Source organism: Maniola hyperantus, chromosome 14 (genome assembly GCF_902806685.2).
Source record: "Maniola hyperantus chromosome 14, iAphHyp1.2, whole genome shotgun sequence".
In the NCBI taxonomy this organism is placed as follows: Eukaryota; Metazoa; Arthropoda; class Insecta; order Lepidoptera; family Nymphalidae; genus Maniola; species Maniola hyperantus.
Genome location: NC_048549.1, coordinates 2262148 through 2281181, shown reverse-complemented (window position 1 = coordinate 2281181; position 19034 = coordinate 2262148). Strand labels below are relative to the sequence as shown.

At 36.7% G+C, this 19034-nt stretch overlaps 2 protein-coding genes and 1 long non-coding RNA gene across 5 annotated transcripts in view; all 3 read right to left on the bottom strand.

Annotated features, from left to right (window-relative positions):
• Positions 1-19034, bottom strand: part of LOC138403241 (uncharacterized) — a 251882-nt gene that overhangs the window by 49390 nt on the left and 183458 nt on the right. The window lies entirely within an intron of this gene.
• Positions 1-19034, bottom strand: part of LOC117988107 (probable E3 ubiquitin-protein ligase RNF144A) — a 197743-nt gene that overhangs the window by 103963 nt on the left and 74746 nt on the right. For all 3 annotated transcript variants that reach the window (XR_011237517.1, XM_034975209.2, XM_034975210.2), the window contains one exon: positions 5003-5133. Coding sequence is in view for 2 of the 3 variants with exons in the window: in XM_034975209.2 (XP_034831100.1) it covers positions 5003-5133 (131 nt within the window). In the remaining variant the exon portion in view is untranslated. The remainder of the gene's footprint in view (positions 1-5002; positions 5134-19034) is intronic.
• Positions 10957-13147, bottom strand: LOC138403227 (uncharacterized). Its single transcript, XM_069502969.1, has one exon. The coding sequence runs from the start codon at positions 13145-13147 to the stop codon at positions 11945-11947; it is 1203 nt and encodes a 400-aa protein (XP_069359070.1). The 3' UTR covers positions 10957-11944.

Genomic DNA, 19034 nt, shown 5'->3' with positions numbered 1-19034 from the left:
GTTCTAACGTTGAAAAAAGAAGCGAGAAAAATCTACATCTTTAAACTTCTGAAGTTCTGATAAACAAGGCTTCTTCGTGTGTCCTCCCTCCTACTTCCCTAGTAAACGTCAAAGCATCACCAAATAATGTTACGTTATTTGTTAGCAAACTACCAGGGACCCAGAAGGCTAATGGCGTGCGGTTGCAGGAATGTTGCCAACACCGTGTCGCAGCCATTAGAGTTTCGTGCTCGACCTACATTCAGCGTGATCCGCCCTCACACTGCGCTTAGACAAGAGATGTATTGTTTCACTTGTACACTAAAGCTTTCTTAGCTTTAAGTTCATTTTAAGCAAACTAAGAAATACAGCCTTGAAGTAGAAGAATATAGGCATTTGAGAAGTAGGATAAAATTAATGTTGTACGATATAAGTGCCTCAAATTGCTATTGCGCTGGAATCATGTCTCATTAACATCGAAATTACGTCATTTGACATATATTTAAGTAAAAATATACCATCAGCTCGAAACTTCAGTCTAGTGACGTCACTAAAATAGCGGCCACGCGCATTAGCAATTTGCGGGACTTATATCATGTTTGTTCTTACTTTGTTACGTCAGCAATACATTTTTTTGAACTTTGATACGATCGCAAAGTTCGATCTTTAGTCACGTGTAACGTCACATAAATTTAAATCAATTAAAATAAGTGTGCTTCCTCTCTACTGTTTTTTTTTTCGCCATGGTAGAATAACCAAAAATGTCACCGACTAGCCAGGACGAAAATAAACTTGTATTTAATATAAAAGACCCGTTTGATTAATTGGTACTGATTCTGAGCACAACTCAAGTTTAGAGCATTCGTATCTTCTACTTAATAATATAATATGAAAAGGACAGACAGTTTGACAGTTTTAAGTTTAATTTAGAGCCGTCAAACCTCATGACTTTAGCTGCCAGTCGCGAGCATATCGTTTAAATTTGTAGCGTGCACTAAAATTTAGGGCGGTTTCAGACTAGCGTATAAGCTTGTTTTTGGAAGCGCATGTAGGCGCGTATAGGCGCGCCTTTTGGCACACGCTCAACTCGTGCGCTCGTTGACGCGCTTCTAAGCTCGTATACGGTATAAGCGCGAGCCGCGAGAGACCACCACCCACCGAGCCACCGTTCGAGCGTACACGCCGAAATATGCCCGTATACGCGCGTCCGATTTTTTGAAGCGCGTATGCTGAAACGACCGTATACGCGCAAAAAAATACGCTAGTCTGAAACCGCCTAAATGTAAAATTTATGTTCCGTCATTTTTTAAGCAATATTAAAAAGAAGAGGATGCAGATACTCTAAATATAGTTTGGCGAAAAACAACAGAATCAGCGCCAGTGTTAGCACACTTTTCAAAACATTTTCCAATGGCAACAACAATAGCCTGCCGCTGTTGTTCTCATCCAACGATGCCGAACGAAACGCGGCAGAGGCACTGGAAAGCGGTCGTCTTTCTATTTGTTCACGGACAATGCCCTATGGGTAACTATTAAGTACTTAGTGAAAACAATTACACGTATGATGTCGTCCGTTCACCTAGTGGTGTCGGGATGGCCATTCCAGCACCTTGGACCTTGGGGTCCTATTGCTATAGTTTATAGCAAAACCTTTGAAAACAATGACCTCTACCAATACAAGTAACTAAACCTGTGTTTGACGACCTGTTTTTTAGGGTTCCGTACCTCAAAAGGAAAAACGGAACCCTTATAGGATCACTTTGTTGTCTGTCTGTCTGTCTGTCGGTCTGTCAAGAAACCTACAGGGTACTTCCCGTTGACCTGAAATCATGAAATTTGGTAGGTAGGTGGGTCTTATAGCTGGTATTAGGGGAAAAAATCTGAAAACCGTGAATTTGTGGTTACATCACACAAAAAAATTAAATTGTGGTCATAAACTAATAATTAGTATTTTCAATTTTCTTGGTAAGATAACTATATTAAGTGGGGTATCATATGAAAGGTGTTCACCTGTGCATTCTAAAACAGATTTTTATTTATTTTTATGCATCATAGTTTTTGAATTATCGTATAAAATGTCGAAAAAATAAGACTGCTACTGCAGTCTTATTTTTTCCCCTCATTGCGCCAGCCTGACTCGCACTTGGCCGGTTTTTTATTTTTACTATTTTGACGGTGATAGCAGTAGTGAGTCATGTGAGCGTACTCGGAACTAATGTTCAGTGATGAGCAACTGTCAACTGTCAACTGTCAACATAGTGTCAACACAAAGACAAAGAAACAGTGTCAATTTTCTTTCCCGAGCTTTCCTGTTATTTTGTATGCCAATGCCACACCTCTTTCAGCGTAGGCATCATTTCAGTTTTTGAAAAGTAGAGTATAGTATAAGTCCCGCTAATTGCTAATGCGCGTGGCCGCCATTTCAGTGACGTCAGCACTATACTGAAGTTTCGAGCTGATGGTATATTTTTACTAAGCCATTTCGATGTTAATGAGACATGGTTCCAACGCAATAGCAATTTGCGGCACTTATAGTAGAGTTTAGGTTTTCGGTCGCAGCCTTAAATTTTGATGCTCCACCACCAGCCAACGCTTTGTATCTTGCTTGGAAAACCAACAAACAAACATGTTTGTTTGGGTAAAGTTACGTCAAGATCGGTGTAAGCAAGTACCAGGAGCACAGAACGCTAATGGAGTGCAACCGCAAGAATGCTACCAACACCGCGTCGCAGCACAATGCTCGACCTACATTCGCCGCGACACGCTCGTCTTCACCCTACGCTCAAACAAGATGCATTGTTCTATTAATGCGCTAAGCTTTCTTAGCTTAGCTTAAGTTCTCCGTGTCTAAGCTAAACCTATACTTATACAGCGTTGCCGATTCTTGTTCGTGAGCATGTTCATGCTAGGATCTTTGTTAATAATACGAAGTATGTAGAAAGATACGGAATGCAACTAAATTTTTACGTAGCGAATATATTTTGAGCAAGGGTTACATGGGGGTTCTACTTCTTAAGATCTTGTTAAATTAAAGTTTTGAAAATTGCCAGTTGCCACTACAGTTGCTACTAACATTTTATAAAGTTGTATGTTAGGATAATCAGTATAGTACAGTAGAGACGGCCTCCCTGGCGCAGTAGTAAGTGCTGTGGTCTTATTAATGGCAGGTCCTGGGTTCGGTTTGGAATTTTATAATTTCTAAATTTCTCGTCTGGTCTGGTGGGAGGCTTTCGACGTGGCTAGTTACCACCCTACCGGCAAAGCCGTGCCGCCAAGCAATTTAGCGTGCCGGTACGATGCCGTGTAGAAAAGGGGTATGGGTTTAATACAAACTGCCCTTTCAGGTTAACCCGCTTCCATCTTATACGGCATCATCACTTACCACCAGGTGAGATTGTAGTCATGGGCAGGGATATTGTATCTGAATTAAAAAAAAAAAAAGATTCCGACGAATTGAGAACCTCCTCCTTTTTTTGAAGTAGGTTAAAAAAGCTTTGTCGGTGAGTAGTCATGGGCAGGGATATTGTATCTGAATTTTAAAAAAGCTTTGTCGGTGAGGATTTAGGTTAGTGAAAATCCCGTAGGAACTCTGTGATTATCAGAGATAAATTCTCCAGGTCTTTAATCATATCCGTGCAAAAATCACGTCGATCCGTTGTTTAGTTGCGGAGTCATTGTGGCTAATTCCTTTGTACACAATCTCTAAACTAAACTAAAATATCACGTCTAAATCTATTGCTATCCCTTTCATAATGTTGCTTGCGGAATAGGATAGCACTATATTTAGACATGTTAATTTAGTTTAGTTTAAAGTTTATGTACAATAGAATCGGCCCCATTGAAGGACTAACAAACACACTTTCGCATAATAAACCTCAATAGCTCATCGGTTGAGGAGCGGACTGCAGGTCGGCGGTTCAAACTTCACTCGTTGCACTATTGTCGTACCTACTCCTAGCACTAGCTTAACGCTTAGTTGGAAGGGAAAGGGGAATATTAGTCATGATTAGAATGGCTATTATTCTTTAAAAAAAATTAGGAATAGTGCCTAATAATGTTCACTAATAGAAGTTCAATATTATTTTCATTTTAATGTCAATCGTAAAAACTAATAAAAAGAATATAAGGTACATTTTATTTTTTTAATACAATCCGGTCATGCACTAGTAGGTACCTACTTCTGAGATGTTGAAAACGTCTAGACATCCCGACTCAATTGTTTTGTCTGAGCATCTGGCGTGATAATGAATTATTATGCAAAACAGAAGAGTTAATTCATGCAAAGCAACAGTAGGTAAATGGTAGCAAATGCGAACCTGCATTCACGCGAACAAAGCGTCGAGCTGGAGAGTCATGCGTATTGTTTCGTGATCAAAAGTGACAAAGAATCCAGGCTAACTTCAGCGTTACAATTATAAGAGGACATTGTTTTGAAAACGTGAAAGCCGCTCCTGTTTGCTTTATGAAGCAAGTGTATTCACTCTCAGCATTTTGCAACGCAAGCTGTGTTCTGAATACATGTGAACTTTGAAGGTTTGAAGTGTTGTGATAGAGTGATTAATAGTCATAACCAAAAGACTTAACTTGGGCATCAACACATCAAAACTGGGGCAAAACTCTCGTGCATTGTCATAGGGCAGTTTCGTTACATGACCACTCGTTCGAATAAGGATAGATTCCTTATATTATAGTCCAACCCGTACAATATTTATGGGAACGGTTCTGGGGCAAAACACTCGCATCGCAAAATGACTAAGTCTTGTCGACATTTAAGGTGATGCGCTGGTCGGGTCTGGGGCAAAACACTCGGGACAATACGGCCTGCCCAAAAATGTACTCGTAAGTAGTAAATTTGTACCTCCTGATTACATTGTGGGTAGAAGTCATGCCGGCATGTGAATGCACGAGGTTGGCGGCTTACTCGGGGACAGCTATATTGCAGCTAGTAGGTTTGGGGCAAAACGCTCGGGGTAGGAACTAATACGTCCTGCCCATAAACGTAAATCAATATTAAATACGGTACCTCTTGATTACACTGTGAGCAGAAGTCATGCCGGCATGTGGGGCAATGCGCGGGGCTGGCGGCTCGCACGGGTACAACTGTATCGCAGCCAGGTCTGGGGCAAAACGCTCGCATCGCGTCCATTGCCACCTCTGAAACAAACAAGAAACTTTATTAGAATACATATTTTGCATTTTGTCTGAACAATGGCGGCATCGGTTTTTTTTACTTTTGACTTTACGGTGTAGATTACCGCTCTCTAGGAAACAGCGCCATTTCGTTTACAGTGCGCGGCCGAAAGTGATGAACATTAGCCTTTAGAATAACATTTCATCTTTGTAGAGCGTTGTCTCTGTCACTCATACCTATATGACGCTTTGTCTACAAATTTGCTGTCTCCTTATAAAGATCGATGTTCATCACTTTTGGCCGCGTACTGTACATAGACAACGTTCTAATGACGACATTAAACTGTGTTTTACGGCCGCTATACAGCGGCACCGCTATCCTAGAAAACCAGAGCTTTACAAGGATTTCAGCATGTTGACCAGAACCATTCCTTCCAAAACTCTATAACTTTCACCATTGATCTTATTCAACGCGATAGTTATTGACTATTATCATCATCACTCTTGTTTGGAATTAAACTTGAAACTGTTATTACATTTTTAAGAGCCTCAATAGCTCAACCGGTAAAGGAGTGGACTGAAAACCGAAAGGTCGACGGTTCAAACCCCGCCCGTTGCACTATTGTCGTACCTACTCGAAAAACAAGCTTGACGCTTAATTGGAGAGGAAAGGGGAATATTAGTCATTTAAAAAATGGCTAATATTCTTTTACAAAAAAAAAAAAAACCCCGGATGAGTTTGTTGTGGGCTCTTCTCAGACCTGGGCGCGTTTGGAACCCTCGTAGCTTTAGTTTTAAGTTTGCGTAATAATTATCACCACTATATCTTACAAATCCAACAACTGAACATCAAAAAGAGTGATTTATTACCTATTTTGAATAAATCATTTGACTTTGACTTTATTTCAATGATTTAATTTTTTTGTCTTTTTGGCCTATCCTACTTACTTCCTACACTCACTTGCGAATCACTTCCTGAGCTGATTATAATGAACCAGTAAACAAATAAAATTCCGATATAAAGGAAACCTCGTATCACGGTCGCACAATGACTCTTGTCATTGAAGTTGAAACAAAACAGATATGTTATATTTTAATCGAGTAACAAACGGAATATCCGCATTCGTAATGAGCTACAGATTGGATAATTCGCTTCATGCTCATTGAGTCATGACTGCGCTAACCATAAACACGGACAACTTACAGACATTTCAGAGAAATAACAAACGCATTTTTAGGGTTCCGTACCTTAAAAGGAAAAACAGACCCTTATAGGATCATTTTGTTGTCTGTCTGTCTGTCTGTCAAGAAACCTACAGGATACTTCCCGTTGTCTTGGAATCATGAAATTTGGCAGGTAGGTAGGTTTTATAGCAGACATATGGGGAAAAATCAGAAAACCGTGAATTTGTGGTTATATCACACAAATAAAAATTAAATTGTGGTAATGAACTAATAATTAGTTTTTCAATTTTCAAAGTAAGAGTTAGCTAATATCCCGGGGAAGGACATAGGCTACTTTTTATCCCGGAAAGTTAAAGAGTTCCCATGGGATTTTAAAAACCTAAATCCACGCAGACGAAGTCGCGGGCATCACCTAGTCTAGTATATAGAGGTCGTTACTTAGAGTACAGAAAACTAGCCTTCTACAAACAATGTTTTTTTCATAAATCTCCGTTTCAGTGGTTTGTACAACTGGACTAGTCTGTTCAAATTCAAACTCATGGGTCCCCTACTCAGGGTCGTACGATGACTTTTGGAAACTGCAAGCAATCGCAATAAAAGTTGTACAATATCGAGATATTATCGTGAGTGTGACTGTCAGGGTCGAAACTCGAAACATGACTTTAAACTGCTGCGCGATTGCAGGAGAATGACAGCTACAATGTCACGATCGCAATCACCTCTGATTGGTTGCCGCTCGCTCAATATTGGCTACAATGCATTGTTGCAACAAGAATCACACAAATTCAGCCCATCAGAACAATTGAGATTGTAATGTGATTGATGCAGGTTTTAGACAATCTCCCTACAGCTGCGCGATTGCGGGAGAATGACAGCTACAATGTCACGATCGCAATCACTTCTGATTGGTTGCCGCTCGCTCACTATTGGCTAGACCGTCCTGCACCGTGCACGGATTAAACAAGCCAGGCTTGAAAATAATTGAATTGTTCCGAACACGATTTTTAAGAAATATATAGCTACTGTGATAAAAACCCTACTACCAGCCAGCGAATGATAAAACATAGAAGATGCATTTCTAACAATTGGTCATTCGAAAATCTTTTTTCACGTCTAAATTCACGTCTTATTTTGCATGTAATGTCAACCAATTAAAGCGTAAATTGCAACTAGGTCATGATTGGTTCGTACTGTGCCTTATGCCACACTGGTCGCTGCCGTGATTGGCTGACTCAAAGTGACAGTAACGGAGTAACAATCAGTTGCCATCTCAACCTGTCGCGTACTATACGTTTTTCGGGTATTTTGGAAATTACACCCCCTCACCGATATTCAAAAATTCCACACAAGCCAAGCCAGGGCGGAGTGGTTAGTTTGAACTGGAGTATAGAACCTTTTACACTTGTTTGTACTGCAGAAAAACGTAAATCCTTCTTTCCACGCACATGCAAACCATGGAACCAACTCCCATCGGCGGTGTTCCCACTAGATTACAACATGGGGATATTCAAGGGGCGGACCAACAAATTCCTAAAAGGCCGACAACGCATCGGCGGTTCCTCTGGTGCTGCAAATGTTCATGGGCGGCGGACTTAACATCAGTAGGGCGATTGTCTAAAACCTGCATCAATCATTATTACAATCTCAATTGTTCTGATTGGCTGAATTTGTGCGATTCTTGATGCAACAATGCATTGTGGCCAATAGTGAGCGAGCATTTGTGGTGATTGGTGTTGGTGATGATGATAGAAATAAAACGTCTGATCATGTTGAGCGTAAAGCGTGTAATAATCGAGAATGCATTAATACAATGTAACGTGCAACGTTAGCAGTTTTGGCGCAAGCTGGTGTTACACCGGGCTTACGGTTGGAGACACACCAAGCCTACACTACACCTCTACCGTTTTTTTTTTTTTTTTTTTTGAAAGAAAAAAAACAAATAAAGAAATCTTACACATAAAGAACTTAATCATAAAAAGGAATAGTTCTATTCTTATGCACTAATCTAATTTTATTATCTATAATTATCTTAACATTTGGAGATACATCTTCTACCACTGGGTATGGACCTTTATATAAATTTTCTAGCTTTTTAGTATTCTCTTGCTTAACCAAAACCAAATCATCCTTTTCGTAATGGATTGGATTTATTTTTATATCATATTTAAATTTTCTTGCTTCCTTGCTTTTAATTAAATTATTTTTCGCATCACTTTGAGCTTTTTGTAATCTATATTTAAGTTCAAGAGGATAATTTTCAAAGTTATATAAAGGTTCAACTTTTGATGTCAGATTGTTAGGCAATACACATGCATGGCCAAATACCAATTCATAAGGAGTATATTTAGTTTCACTATGAACTGTTGTGTTGTACGAAAATTTCCAAAAGGGAATCCAAGAACTCCATGAATTTGGAAAACCGTTAGTCTGTATTCTAAGAAAATTACCTAACCCTTTATGTGTATTCTCTAACGCACCAATAGATTCATGATGATAAGCAGTCGATAACATTTTTTCAATACCTAAAATTGTACAAGTTTCTTTCATTATAGAACTAATAAATTCAGATCCTCTATCCGTGCCAATAATCCTTGGAACGCCGTAAGATAAAATAAATTTTTCCACAAAAATTTTAGCAACCTCTTCAGCTGATTTTGTAACTAATGGGTATGCTTCTAAATATTTTGTTAATTCGCATTGAATTGTTAGTATATATTTATATCCAAAATCATCTTTATCTATAGGACCAACAATATCTAAAAATACTTTATCTAAAGCTGAAGATGCTGTCGTAGTTACAGTTAGAGGTTCTCGAATATATCTATGATGCTTACATTTTTGACACTTAATACACTTTTTAATAAACTCGATGACATCTGTTTCCATCCCTGGCCAATAATAATACTTTTTAATATTGTTAAGTGTTCTCCTTACTCCTGCATGTCCACTTGTAGGTAACAAATGGAAATCATTTAATATAAGTTTCTTTTTATCATTATCACTTATTCTTTCCACATTATTTATTACACAAAACCTAAGATTTTCTTTATTTTTACTTTTATCATCTTTTATTTTATTTAACATTGTTTTAATCATTTTCAAGTTATCTTCATTTTTAATTATAACGAGCTCTTTTATATTTATCTCTTCACACATATCTTCCAATTCTTTCAACAAGTCGTCTCGCGTCCTTATTGATAAAGAATTTGGGTTCAAACATGAATATATAGTCAACTTTTCCTTAACGTACATGTAGTTTTTATTTCTTGAAACGCGTTTATTTAGTCTTTTATTATTTAAAATATCTAACCACTTTCTCTTATCGATTAATGTCAGTTCCGTGTCATTAGTAGTCGTTTTTAGTATCTCAACAACGTTAGGTTGATCAGTCCTTACGTTGTCTACATGTTGTCTAAATGCCGGTACGTCCTTGTTTGTAATAATATTATTATTCTCACATTCTCTCGCTTTCTTAGTCTGAGCACGTGTCATCACATTAACATTCTTCTCACTTACATACTTCTCATTCATACTCTTGAACTCATTAGATTCCACAATCATACGAGATAATGCATCTGCAGCTACATTACTCTTTCCCTTTACATACTCAACAACAAAATCATACTCTTCCAGACAAAGTCTAAATTTTGTTAAACGACTGGTAGGATTTCTCATTCCAAATAAATATATTAATGGTTTATGATCTGTTTTTATCCTGAATTTACGAGCATATAAATAAGGCCTAAAATATTTTACTGACCATACTATAGCTAGTAGTTCTTTTTCTATAATCGGGTAATTTAGTTCTGCTTTATTTAGATTTCTGCTCGCATAAGCGATTGGTTTACCGTTTTTATTGCATAATACACTACCTATTGCAAAACCTGAACTGTCTGTTTCTAAAACAAATTCATTATTTTTTGAAAAATCTGGATAACTCAATACTGGAGGATTAATTAGAATATTTTTTAATGTGTTAAAAGCTTCTTCACATTCAGATGACCAATTAAAAATTGCATCTTTTTTTGCGAGTTTATTTAGAGGTAAGACAATATCTGCAAATTTTTTTACGAATTTTCTATAGTAGTTAGCGAATGCTACGAAACGTTTTACATCATCAGTTGATTTTGGAACCGGATAATTCTTTACCACTTTCACCTTTTCTGGATCTGGTAAAATTCCACTGTTTGAAATAACATGGCCTAAATATAAAAGTTCCTTCTTCAAAAATTCACATTTTGAAGGATTTAACTTGAGATTAACTTTTCGAAGTCTTTCAAAAATTGTAATTAAATTTTTATTATGATCTTCCAAATTTCTACCTAAAACTATTAAATCGTCTAGGTATATCAGACATTTTTCATAATTCAATCCTGCCATAGCTACTGTCATTGCTCTAGAAAAAGCACTTGGGCTGATTTTCAGACCCATAGGCAGTCTTTTCATTTGATATTGACCTTGATCAGTCGAAAAAGCAGTATACTTTCTACTTTCTGGATCTAATTCAATTTGATAATACCCTTGCGATAAATCAAGATGTGAAAAATATATGAAACCTGATAATGAATCTAGAATATCTGTGATATTGGGTAGTGGGAATTTGTCATCTTTTATGTTATCATTAAGCTTTCTGTAATCTATAACAACTCTCCATTTTCTTTCACCTGTTTTATCAACCTTTTTTGGAACTATAAGTAATGGACTTGACCAATCACTAACTGACTCTTCTATTATATCATTTTTAAGTAACTCTTCAACCTGTTTTTTAATTTCTTGTTTTTGTGCAAAGGGTAACCTATATGGTTTACTATAAACCGCTGAGGTATTGTCTTTCAATTTAATATCTTGCTTGTAAATATTCGTTACACTCAATTTGTCATTTGGTAAGTGAAAAATATCACTATACTTAGCACAAATATTTTCAATTGTACTCTGTTCTTCCTTATTCAAATAAGATTCCAACTTTAATAAAGAAAATAATTCACGCGTGCGTGACGGGCTTAATAAACTAGAACTAAACTTACTTATATAATACTCATCTGCATCATGCACAATAGGCTTAATATTTCTTAAAACTACTTTATTTTCTGTTGTATTTAATATCTTAACAGGTAAACACCCATTTTTTGGCGAACAAATTGAATTCGCTATGAATACACCATTAGCCACTTCATCGCTTACAATTACGCAATCTTTATTAAGATTAGTAGGAATATACTTAATAACTTCACATCTAGGTTCTATTTCTAACACGTCATCAAAGTTAAGCGCTAATCTTACAGTACTAAATCTATTCCTTAATATTAAACACTTATTTTTATAGTTCACAATCCCACGGTATTTTAACAGAAAGTCTTGTCCTAAAATTCCAGATGAATTACATGGTAAATTACGAAACACATAAAATTTTTGTATGAATTTTTTGCCATAGCTGTAGAGATCTAAAAATACATAACCTTCTGACATAAGACCGCCACCAACTCCATGAATCTCAAACTCATCAGCATAAAATTGTGGTTGATTTCTAAGTTTATTTAATGAACTACGCTTAATAGCGCAAATTGATGCTCCAGTATCCACTAATAAGTCTACTGTCTGACCGTAACGCCTAAAATTCACCCAATTTATGCTATTTCCTGATAAAATGAATTTAGGGACGAAAAAATTTTTCTGAACTCTCGTTGTTTTCAGTTGACGAAGGAGCAGCATAATTTATTTTCCTCTGATTCCTATTTGTAAAAGCTCCTCGTGAACTCCTATTGTTATTTTGCCACTGATATGTAACACCACGACCTCGAGTTGGGTTTGCACCCCTGACCGCATTTCTGGCAGATGAAAAACCACGATTATAATAGGAATATCTTTGGGAATTATTATGAAAGTGATCGTTGTTATGATACGAATTATTATAATATGACCTTGGATAATATTGTGGCCTTCCCCTATTAAAGTTATTATAACCACGTCTACCACGAAATTGACCTCTTTGATATGTCATGAAAGGAGGAGGAGGATTCACTAAGGATTCGTCCTCCGCTGCTCTTATTGCATCTTTCAGAGTGCTATAGTTGCGTGCGGCTATGATCGTGCTTAATTTTTGGCTCCGCAATCCATCTGCAAACCGTTTTATAGCATTTTTTTCATTTAATGGCCGCAAAATTTCGTATTTTGACGGCTCTCCGTCAGCCTGTGAAATCGTTAATTCTACGAATAATTTTTCAACTTCCTGTCCAAATTCTTCAATCGACTTATTGGCCTGAACGGTCGATTGTAGTTTACTTTGTAACGCTACATCGGATTTTTTAGTTAACAGATGCAATTTCATGTCCCGCAATAAAGATTCTACATCGTCGTATTTTGTATTAAGGCGTAGCTTAGCATTACGCGAAAGGCGTGTTTTCAAGATAAAATTCACAAGTAAGCATTTAGTTTCGGTATTTAACATCGAATTATAAAGTTCAATTGCATCTATTAATTTTTGCGTAACACTTTCATCGTCGGTCATAATAGGCAACAAGTTTACCGCGGTTTTCAAATCAAAACTTACCTTACTCTCCATCTTGTCTGTGGAAGTTTCCTGAAAATAACACAAATTAAAAATATCCCTATATAAACTCTCTACCTTATATTTAATTCCTAATACATATTTTTGAGTGTCCTGTGTATACTCGTTTTTATCGAATTTTTCTTGTACTATCCCTATTACTTCTAAATAACTATTATAACATTTATTTGCCTCACTGTACTTTTTCACTAACAAGTCCCCTTTTCTTCTACTAGGTCCGATTTTCACTAAATAAGTCCTTAATTGGTTTAATTGCACTATTATCGTATCTAATTGTTCTAACTCCATATAATATTAATTTTATAAGTTCTCACTTAAGTAACAGGTGCAATTCTCGGAAAAAGGTCACAGTACATTTCATTCACATCGTAGGTACACTGTTCACAAACACTGGGTCGGGTCACGTCGGCCAAATTTCTCGGAACGTCGCGTCGCGGGGCTCAAATATGCGCTGAAGTCACCATCTCCGGGGGCCTCGTTACAACATTCATATGGCCTGCATTCATTTCTCTTCGTAAGATATTAATTGATTTTTCTTGACATCTTTTATAAAAATACCATACAATAGCCATCATCATTATCGACAACACCACTATTAATAAAATATCACTTAATTCCAATTCCGAATAAAGTCGACTAGCGCTGGCCTCGCCATTGGCATTTTGCGCCACAACGATGGTTTCTTCTTTTGACTTGGAATATTTCTTCCCCATTTTCTACCTTCATCGCTTCTTCTCAAGTCCTTAGAGCAGGGTCGCCATGTGGTGATTGGTGTTGGTGATGATGATAGAAATAAAACGTCTGATCATGTTGAGCGTAAAGCGTGTAATAATCGAGAATGCATTAATACAATGTAACGTGCAACGTTAGCAGTTTTGGCGCAAGCTGGTGTTACACCGGGCTTACGGTTGGAGACACACCAAGCCTACACTACACATTAACCAATCAGAGATGATTGCGATCGTGACATTGTAGCTGTCAAACAACCGCGGTAGGGCCACAGGTGACCCGCCTGCTCGTTTTCTCGCTATCTCTAATAAATAAAAAACCGGCCAAGTGCGAGTCAGGCTCGCGCAATGAGGGTTCCGTACTACAGTCGTATTTTTTCGACATTTTGCACGATAATTCAAAAACTATGATGCACAAAAATAAATAAAAATCTGTTTTAGAATGTACAGGTGAAGACCTTTCATATGATACCCCACTTGATATAGTCACTCACTTCGAAAGTTGAAAATACTTATTATTAGTTCATGACCACAATTTAATTTTTTTTGTGTGATCTAACCCTAAATTCACTGTTTTTAGATTTTTCCCCAAATGTCAGCTATAAGATCTACCTACCTGCCAAATTTCATGATTCTAGGTCAACGGGAAGTACCCTGTAGGTTTCTTGACAGACAGACAGACAGACAGACAACAAAGTGATCCTATAAGGGTTCCGTTTTTCCTTTTGAGGTACGGAACCCTAAAAAAGACAGTTTTAACCGTTTGAATGTTTCCGTCATCATGTGTAGGTTCCACTACAATATATTCGATGTTTTATCCTGCAAATATACGTGCGGTGTTATTGTCTTGTGAACGTGGTCTTACTTTATAAGAGTTCCGGTCGTTGACACCGATAAATTCAAAGACGTTATCTCGCACTCGAATGCGGAAACGAAATGGGAGTAATTGCCATTTACTCGTATTTTGAAAAAATCCGTTAACTTAATAACGTTTTCAGAATTTCCTCTTTTAAGAGGCCACATGCCCGATTTTCGATTTTTTGGGAACTATTGAAGCTTCAGATATAACGATTCTAATAAAAAAAAGGTAAAATATCATAGATCAATCCCTTCTTAATAGACTACAGGTAACAAAACATTAATTTTATTAAAAATTATAATTCAAATCTTAATTCTTGCAGAAGACGTTTTACTGATTTCGCGCTTTTGAGTGGAACTTCGGCCACATATTTAATAACAAAAAATTGTAGAAAGCGACTTAAAAAAAATACCAATATTATGAACACACTCTCAAAATTATAATCCTGGATTTAGTTGTTATACGTTGTATACAAAATTAGTAGATAAAAAAATCAAAACCGTACGCACGATTTATGAAAATGTAAGCGTTAGAATAACCCGGATATCTTTAAATTTGTCGCAATTTAACTAATAATAAAAAATATAGCACGAAAGTTCAGTATTCACTTAGCGTAAATTGTAAAAAAATAAAATTCTAGAAACTATTTATATGACCGAAAAAAATTATCAAAGTATCTTAAAATTTACATATAAAATGGTGCAGCGGACAGTACGACTGGCATAGCGAGCTCAGCGCTCTTCGAGGGAGGACGTGTTGTTGTCGGGCGCAGTCTCACGCACACATGCAAAGCTTGTGTAAATTACTGTTGATAACAATACATAGCGCGACCGACTCAGTTTGATGAACATAGATCCGATCAATACTGAACAGATGATAAGTTTTTGATACAATTGGTATATATTATTTTGTTTTTTTTTTGGTATGACTATATTAAAATATCATACTAGAAGTTCTATTTAATTTAATTATATCAAAAAGAGGTTTTCAATTCAGTGCATATTTTTTCAAGTGAAGTTTTGAATTAAATTAAAAATTTGTTTTGATTATTTTTTAAAGCATATAGAAAATTCCACGCAGACCTTTATTGATATAGAGATAAATAATAATATCATAAAAATAAGCACTTAACAAAAATATATAGATAGAATAAAAATATATCACTACCGTTATTATAAATGCGAAAGTGTGTTTGTTTGTTTGTTGGTTTGTCCTTCAATCATGTCGCATCGAAGCAACGGATTGATATTTTTGGGTATGGTTAAAGAGGGAGAGTGACATAGGCTACTTTTTATCCACTATCCTCATTAGAAATGCGAAAGTGTGTTTGTTTGTTGTTTTGTTGGTTTGTCATTCAATCACGTCGCAACGGAGCAACGGATTGATGTGATTTTTGCATGGGTATAGTTAAAGACCTGGAAAGTAACATAGGCTACTTTTTATCGCGGAAAAGTTCCTCCGGGATTTTTTAAAACCTGAATCCACGCGGACGAAGTCGCAGGCATCAGCTAGTTAATTATAAAGTACATTATATAGGTATAAAATTAAGGTACATTATAAGTGTAAAATTTATGTTTAATATACGGAAAGGTACTATAAATGAGGTGCGTACCAGTTTAATTTATGACATATTTTATTGTATTTGCAAACTGCATCAAAACAATGATATACCTGAGAGTGTATATCAAAACCACAATGATGTTTCCGAACCGAGATTACCATATTGTTGTGAGGATCAGTGTAGTAATCCTTTGCCAGTAATCTGGTTCCTTTAATGATAAGCAGTTTATAACTAACTTAATCTAGATTTTAACTGTAGTATCAAACTTGCTCCTCCCCCTTTCCCAGCCTCCCCGATGACGCTGTAGTGACCAGAAGGGCCTACGCAGCTTACTCTATTCAAAACTAAACAACAATGCAACTACTTTACTTATTCTATTGTTCGCGATATCATCCAGGTACCTACTGCTAACAAAACCATAAAGTTTACTGTTTTGTTTATATGACGTTGGTACTTGGTATCCATATAATACGGTTTTTATTTGTTATTCAATTAATTCATGCTGTTTCTATTTTTACCCGACTTATATTGTAGTTGTTAGCAGTGCTTACTTGATAAATAAGGAATCCGTATTCAGTGTGCTTAGTATGAGATTATCATTCATTCATACCAACATTGCTAGAAATCGAGTGTCGAAATACAATAACGTCCGAATAAAAAGAACCTAAAAATTGAGATTCCCCATTTTTAGATTTCCGAAAAGCTCGATCGATACCTCTCAGGGACACTGTACCTATCAGTAATGCGAAAGTGTGTTTGTTTGTTGGTTTATTGGTTTGTCCTTCAATCACATCGCAACAGTGCAATGGATTGACGTGAGTTTTTGCTTGGGTACAGATAAAGACCTGGAGAGTGACGTAGGCTAATTTTTATCCTGGAAAATCAAAGATTTCCCACGGGATTTTAAAAACACTTAATTCCACGTGGACAAAGTCGCGGGCATCAGCTAGTTATATAGTAAAAATATAATTTATATCGAAAATTATGCCCAAATATAGTTAAAACTATTAAAATATACACGCTGAAATTTTAATAGTTGTTTTCCCGAAGCGAAATGTCATAGCATAACAATCGATTTACAACTAAAGGAAAATTAGAATCAAAAACCGGACAAGTGCGAGTCAGACTCACGCATCGAGAGTTCCATACTACAGTGATATTTTTTCGACATTTTGCACGATAATTCAAAAGCTTTGATGCATAAAAATAAATAAAAATCTATTTTAGAATGCACAGGTGAAGTCTTTTTATATGATACTCCTTTAGATATCTTACTTCGAAAATTGAAATTACTAATTATTAATCATGACCACAATTTAATTTTTTTGTGTGATGTAACCATAAAAATCACGGTTTTCAGATTTTTCCCCGAATGTCTGCTATAAGACCTACCTACCTGCCAAATGTCTTGATTCTAGGTCAACGGGAAGTACCCTGTAGGTTTCTTGACAGACCGACAGACAGATAGACAGACAGACAACAAAGTGGTCTTATAAGGGTTTCGTTATTCCTTTCGAGGTACGGAACCCTAAAAAAGGCTTTACAGTGTAGAAAACAAAAGAGACCTCGAACCAATAGTAATACCTGTGTCACTACGCGCGGAAGCTTATTTTGCTGTAAACCTTTTATCGGCAGCTCGTACGATTCTACTTACCTTATAATACTTAGGCACATTTCTGGTCGAGTGCGTGCAAGCTAGTTTACGCCATATCACTACGCGCGAGATTTTATTTTGCACTAAACATTTTCACTATCGACAGTGCGGTTGGAATGGACCTACTCACCTACTATTTACGTTATATCTATTGAATTATGTAGTATTGTTTCTCACACTTTTGAGTTCATGATTACCTAAATGGCTCTCAAGAACTATCAGTCAGAGACATGGGCCCAATACTAAAAATGTGCAAGACCTTGCGCACTTGGGTCAAGTGCGAGTCGGACTGACACAAAGAATTCTATACCATCCTATAAGAAATGACACTTTTCTTTCAAGGCGGGCATTTTAAATTCTTATTACGTACTAGATGATGCCCGCGACTTCGTCCGCGTGGATTTAGGTTTTTAAAATCCTGTGGGAACTCTTCAATTTTCCGGGATAAAAAGTAGCATTTGTCCTTCCCCGGGATGTTAGCTATCTCTACTAAATTTCGTCAAAATCGGTTGAACGTTTGAGCCGTGAAAAGCTAGCAGACAGACAGACAGACACACTTTTGCATTTATAATATTAGTATGGATTTGTTGTTATAGCGGCAATAAAATACACATCCTGTGCAAATTTAACTCTCTACCTACTACGGTTCTTGAGATACAGCCCGCTGATAGACAGACGGACGGACGGATGGATGGTGAGACGGAAGGACAGCGGAGTCTTAGTAATAAGATCCCATTGGCACCCTTCGGGTACGGAACCCTAATTACCAGCGGACCCCAACAGTTCTCAAAAACTATCGATCATAGAATATATTATATTATATAACATAGAATAGCATTCTTCAACTAATTTTCCATCTCTGTAGGTACTCATCAAAATTGGCTAAAAGAAAGCGTGAAAGTCTAGGCCGGTCAACACTTATATTCTTTTTTCTTGTACTAACAAGAAAAAAGAATATGTAACAAAAACATCACAGTTTGAATACGACCAAATATTAGTTTACTTATAATAGTAGGTACCTACCTAATCATCAAGTCTTTTGTAATATAATATTTTAGGTAGTAATCGGGCCATTGTCGATCGGTTGAAAAGTCGGTTAGAAGCAAATACAAACAATAAATGTCCCTGCAAGAATTCAGCACGTGCAAATTTTATTTACCTAAAGCTTAGCACCTGTACAATAGACAATTGCCTGCACACCTAAGACACGGTAATATTACGTGCCTGAGAGTACTTCTTTATGAAAATAACAATGGTATACCCGAGATAACCAGATTACTCTATTGACCAATGTCATAAACATTAGTTAGTAATCGGGTTCCTTCCATTGTTCATCGCAGTTTGATGCCCGCGACGTCATTCGCGTGGATTTA